At 50.6% G+C, this 6,000-nt stretch overlaps 1 protein-coding gene across 2 annotated transcripts in view; it reads right to left on the bottom strand.

Moving 5' to 3' along the window:
- Positions 1-643: 643 nt before the first annotated feature.
- Positions 644-6,000, bottom strand: part of LOC144173472 (oxytocin-neurophysin 1-like) — a 41,105-nt gene continuing 35,748 nt past the window's right edge. For both annotated transcript variants that reach the window (XM_077701881.1, XM_077701887.1), the window contains exon 4: positions 644-850. In XM_077701881.1, coding sequence (XP_077558007.1) covers positions 753-850 — 98 coding nt within the window. In that variant the 3' untranslated portion in view covers positions 644-752. The remainder of the gene's footprint in view (positions 851-6,000) is intronic.

Here is a 6,000-nt window from a genome sequence, read left to right as displayed (position 1 = left end):
AGAAAACAACGTGGGCACCGCGTCATGCTGTAGCCGAGTTCGTGCGCCCGTGCTGTCAAAACAGTTGTCAGTAAAATGGTCACTGCAGAGCGTGCTGCCTGGGGATGGAGCCCATTTGTCCCTTCTTAATTTGCCACCCAACGCCGGTATAAATCCGGCTTAGAGCGAGGGAATCTGCGTAACAAGAGCCACAGCTTAAAAACGACACTGATTTGACATTTGCGTTTCGCTGCGTATCGCGCACGTTGTACAGAATATTGTAATACTTCCAAGTGGAACGTCTTCCCAGACGATTTCTCTGGTCTGCTTGAGCAGTTGAAGGCGCAACAAGCAGGCATTTTTGGCGGAATGCGCGCGAAACCAGCCCATACGTAGCATGCGCTATGCTGGAACGGCGGCCATTTGCCCGACTTCCGGGACGAGCACTCGAACTTCCGGCGGCCGCGCGCCGGAGAGCTCGACGCGCCATCCAGCAACTCTAGTGGAGATCAGTGGTCCGGACTAGGGCTGTTTAGATAATTTTTTTTTCTCTCTCTCAGTCCAGCAATGGGGCAACACATGCTGCAGTGCGCAGATTTGAGCACCCATATTCTTACCATAGTCAGAGCCACGTTAGCCTTCTAAGAGATCACAAAATGCCAAGGAAGTGCGACAAAATTTATTACTCCCCTTATTTCAGAGAGAATAGTCGCGGCCACGTTGTGGTAGCGGTACAGATGCGGGCGTAGCGAAGAGTCCCGGTGGCCCGCAAGTTACCTTCTGGATACTCCGTACCCGAGCATGTCGACGCCCGTCCCAAACTGGTCGGTGCCTACGTCCCTTGAGCACGAATCGTCCCTCTTGCATCCATCTGCGCAAAGTTCGCGTAATACAACGTAAGCTTCGCGAATCACATTTATTTATTCCTTTATTTATTTTTACATACTGCAGCCCAATCGGGCTATCGCAGGAGTGGGTCAAAAAAACAAGGTGAGCTCAGAAACAGCGTTATACAATAATATTAAATGACTGTCAACTTCGTACAGAAATTCATCAAATGGAAGAGCGCGGGTTGAGCCGGGGAGAGAATTACATTTTCCTATAGCATGGGGAAATATACTATACTTGAAAATATTAGTGCGGGCAAAATACGGCGTAACGTTGAGGGAGTGAAAATAACGCGTAGTGGACGGTTCAGCGAGGATGACGTAAGGATTCTCAGAAAGATGACAGTGCGAGTTGATAACATGATGAAGAAACTTCAGTGATTCGGTATTGCGGCGCACAGCTAGTGATGTTAGCCCCAAGAAATGACATGCATTAGCGGGCGAAAATTCTGAATCAAAGCGGCGACAGGTAAAGCGAACGGCTTTCTTTTGTACAGATTCCATCTGGTTTAGTCTGGTGCAGTTCCCGGTTAATGCACCACGACGTCATTCTGTTACAGAGATAATGAAGAATGATGTGCAATGCATTCAGATGTGTTGGAGCGAAAACATTGGTTGAACACATTTTTCTATTTCTGCTTTCCACTCGTACCAATTATAAGGCAATCACGTGGCTTCACCACATGGCACTGGAGTGACCTTGCCGTTCACAAAGCGAATTTGGGAATGAAAGCTACTTGCATACCATTTAACTCGAAAAGTTTTAGGATTCCTTAGCCCTCCTCGGGATGTAGTAAATGCGAAAGCGTTAGTGTTGAATTGTTGGAGGAGGAGGAGGAGGAGGAGCATTGCCCGCGGTGGGCGCAGTCCTAGTCCAGGATCCCGGTTGATCTTGCTGCCGTCGTCGCCCGATGCACCATCCGTAGCTGTTTTTCAAGGCGAGAGCTGGTCAGCTCTTTCTCCCACTGCTCGTACCTGGGGTAGATGATAGTCTAAATTGCGGTGTTGCGTTGACAGGCCTACTCCATTATAAGGTGTGGCAGGCTCTCCACAGTGTGGACAGGCGGACGTGTAAAGAACAGAAAAAATGGCGTGTAAATGGGTGGAATGACGAAATTTGCTAGTCTGTCTCTCTCTGAGCACTGTCTCTTGCTCTTTCGCGATGGAAGGGGGGCCTGGACTCTCTTTGCGGGCGAGTCCATAGTGTTGGGTTACGGCCAGGTATGTAAGTAGCGGTTGGTTCAACGTCTGCTGAACGTACCGTGGGGCCTGGCCGGCGAGTTCTCGGGCACTCATGCGGGCGACGATGTTCCCGCGGAGACTGGAGTGAGCAGGTGTCCAGACGATGGTGACTGTTCGCTCGGTTGGCTGTTGTCGGAGGAGCGTCAGTGCGGTAGTGGAAAGCCTTCCGTGGTGAGGGATCTACACGCCCCTTGAGAATCTGTGATGATGGTAGTTGCGTCGGTGTGCGCGATAGCCAGTGCTGTGGCCGTTTCTTCCGCTTCCAACGTGGTAGTGTGTCGGAGTGTGAGACACGCCAGGGCGTCTTCACGTCTGGCCAACGGCCGTCATGGCATGCGCACGAGCGTAATATACCGCGTCTGCGTCAAATTTTTTTTAACCTCCTTGGTCTGCGTAGACCGCTTGATCGTTCGAGCCGTCATTCGTTGTTGCGCTTGGGCTCGGGCTTACCTTCTGCCTTCGTGATACTGCGGGTGCATGTTACGGGACACGGGTGCCACTCGTATTTTGTCTCGGGTGTTGCTTGGTATGCCTTCCGTCTTGGGGCATGACTGTTGTGGGACTGAGTACCCAACTCGAATGAGCAATTTCTGACAGGCCGCGGTGGTAACCAGGCGTTGTTCTTGGGATGTGCGATCAAGGCTCGGTGAGCTCATCCACGATATTGTGGAGTCCTCCTAGCGCGAGTAGTTTTTCTGTGAACGTGCTCATTGGTAGACCGAAGGCTCGCTTAACGTTTTCCGGATTAGCGTGTCTAGCTTCTTGCGTTCTCCCGGCTTCAGGACTGCGTATATATGTAGCGACATACACAATGCGTGGTGCGAGGACGAAATCCTGCACCAGCCGTTCCGTGCCTTCCTGTTTCACACAGTGCGCTTTGACGGATATGCATATATTGTGTACGCCGCCGTGTTTCATGGCTGCTGCGGATGTATGCGATTCAAGGACCGTCGCCGCTTGCACCGCACCGATGATATCTTTAGAACCTGCGCCTGGTTGAAGACAGCGCGTTTATACTACGCGCGGTAACGACGTGGGACCTACAGTGGCCCGTGTTCGATGGTACGCGTATATGTGCTCTCATTATCATGGCCGGCCCCTTTTTTTTTTTTTTTCGGGACATTTCCTTCCTCTTTCCGTTACTGAGAGGCTTCGCCAGCCGCTCTCGTTAGCCGCACATGCACGCTATTAGTGGGAACATGCTGTGATCCATGCTCAAACTTCTCCTGCAGTTGTATCTAACACACACGTATCAAACACACATTTTTAAGTCGAAGGCCACAACCTATTTTCTAGGTTTACTTTTAGTCGGCTCGAATTTCTCAGCTGTGGTGGTCAGTGTGTAATTTAAAGAAAAATGTTTTAACATCTCCCTGTTAAAACTTCGCTGAAAGACCGGGGTCTGCTTATGGCTTGGTCGACAGACTGTCGGCTCTGTTCTCGACCAGAGACAATTGATCACTGTTTTGTAGATTGCAGAGATGCTGTCTTTTTCTGGGACATTTTACAGTGAACGCTCAGAAAAGACATGGATATTACGCCTTTCTCTATCCGATTTTCGCCATTCGACTATCCTGGCGAGCCGCCTTATGACATGTTTGTGTTGATTGGTTTGTACGGTCTGTGGCGATGTCGCTATGTGATAGGCATGCTGAGCCACCAAGATCAACTAAGTCATATTTCCAAGAAACTGTGGGATTTTTACATAGTCTGTATAATTCACTTGACCAACCACCTGACAGGTTCCCTCTTGAACGCTTGTGTTTTTTTTTTTTGCCTGAATTTTGATGTATATATGCTTCTCATAACTTCAGTCTATTCTTTTGTTTGCTTGACTATGCATTCCTTGTACTGTCACGTCTGAGTGCATTCTCCAATGTAATAAAGAAACAAAAATGAGCTGTGGTGGTCCAGGGGTTCCGTCCTCGTCTCGAATTCCGAGGGACTACAGTTCGAACCCCACGTAGCGCTTAAATCCACCCAATTATCATTCCAAATGCCGCCACTCCGAGCATTCCTTGACCTGCTTTTTAAGTACGAATGTACTTTATAAGCGACCCCGAACCTTCCGCCGTCCGCAGTGCGCCTCCTCCTCTCCCCTAGCAACGGCGCGAGGAGCGGAGGGGAGCGTCTGTAGCAACGGCGCAGCGACGTCACACCCCACGTGACTGCGCGCGCTCCGCCCTCCCGCGCCGTGGCTGCGCGCGCCCCGCACCGGCTCCGCACCGCTCCTCGCGCCGTGACGTCACACTCCACGTGACCGCGCGCTGGCGCCTTTGCCGTCTGCTCCCCCCTCCCCCTCGCGCCGTGACATCACGTGCTCTGCAGCTGGCGCGCCTCTCCCCCCGCTAGGTTTGCACTCATCCTCGGCGCGTGCCTCTCCCCCTCGCGTGACATCTCCCCCTCGCCGGTACTTCGCCTTCGCGCGCGTCTCTCCCGCCGTCCGCGCTCCCCCTCTCCCCTAGCAACGGCGCGGAGGAGGAGAGAGAGCGTGCGTAGCAACGGTCTCGGCGTAGCAACGGTCTCCTGCTCGGCTTAGCTGCGGGCGGCGCGCCGCTGTGCCGGTTCGCTTCGCGTTCCGTCCGCGTGAGGGCGCTCGCTCGTCGGCTCCGCATTCCGACGCTCGAGGGCGCTTTCCCAAGCATTTCCCAAGTGAGAGGTACGTAACGTGCGAATGCCAAAGACTTTAACATAGCGCCCCTCCGGATCAAATCGGGTAACTTCGGGTAACTTCGGGCAAACTCGGGCATTCGTACTTTGCCATCTTCCCTCTTACTTGGGAAATGCTTGACTTTTTTTAATATGTTGCGAAGTCGGCCATTTTGTGAGCCATGCTTTTCGACCAGCATAGTTGACTAATTATTCGCATGTTATCTACGTTGTCGCTCTGCCCAGTGCAGTGCAGTGGCGACAACGCGGTGTGGCGACGCATAGCGTGACCCCACGCTGCTGACGAAACTTTTCTGGCAAATCGTGTGCTGGGCATCGTAATTCGCCGATATTCCATTGTTGGCTGCATTGATTGGTCAATCGAGGGAACTTCGGTGAAGCTGAACCCCAGGAGTGTCTTCGAATGTAGAAATTACCCATTACAACAACGATCAAAACTAATTTTGAAGAGCCGGCCCTTCATGAGGCATAAAAATTTGAAATATTCGTACGTGCTTGTAAAATCCCCAGGCTATTTTGTTACATTGAGGTCATCTTCACGATTTAATTCCACATCTTGCAGGAAATCCTTGGCGGAGTGTTCAGTGGGTTATTAAAACAAGTGCAGCAAGATTATTTCCACATTTTACAAAATAGACCATTCTCTGGTTTTTCTAATGGAATATTTGATAAACGGCTTTGATAAGCAGAACATCTGGCAGCTACAAAATTACCGCATTGCATGAATCTGAAAAAAATATTGTTTCTTTTTTTTTTCATTTTGTACTTTGATACAGAACGCCGCACAAGACTTTTGGCCCATCGATGACAAGTTCTGACTGCACGCCCAAATCGTGCAGTCTTATGAAGAAACGATACTTCATCAAGGTCTGTGCTATACAAAGCCATCAAAAGTATTGGGTAGCGCTGATGAATGGAAGAGCGGGAATACTCACTCAAATTTTGTGCTGCGCAATAAGTGCCCGCACGCTGCGTGGAAGACCTCGCGACCTTTTGGAGCCTGTATACACTCGGAACTGGTGCTTAGCCCGCATTCGCCGAACGTTTTAGGATATCCCTAGAGCCACTAAATAAACATTTACTTAACCTGCATATAGTGACACTAAACATTCCCATGTGTAACACCGATGGTTTAAACATGACAAAAAATGCAAGCACAGCTAACGAACATTTTTCCAAGCAGGTATGTTTTTTTGTAACGTCGGATCCAGAGGCGTTACAG

Source organism: Haemaphysalis longicornis, unplaced genomic scaffold (assembly GCF_048455015.1).
Source record: "Haemaphysalis longicornis isolate Haplotype H1 unplaced genomic scaffold, Haemaphysalis longicornis Haplotype H1 scaffold_1, whole genome shotgun sequence".
Taxonomy (NCBI): Eukaryota; Metazoa; Arthropoda; class Arachnida; order Ixodida; family Ixodidae; genus Haemaphysalis; species Haemaphysalis longicornis.
This window is presented reverse-complemented; position numbering and strand designations above follow the sequence as displayed.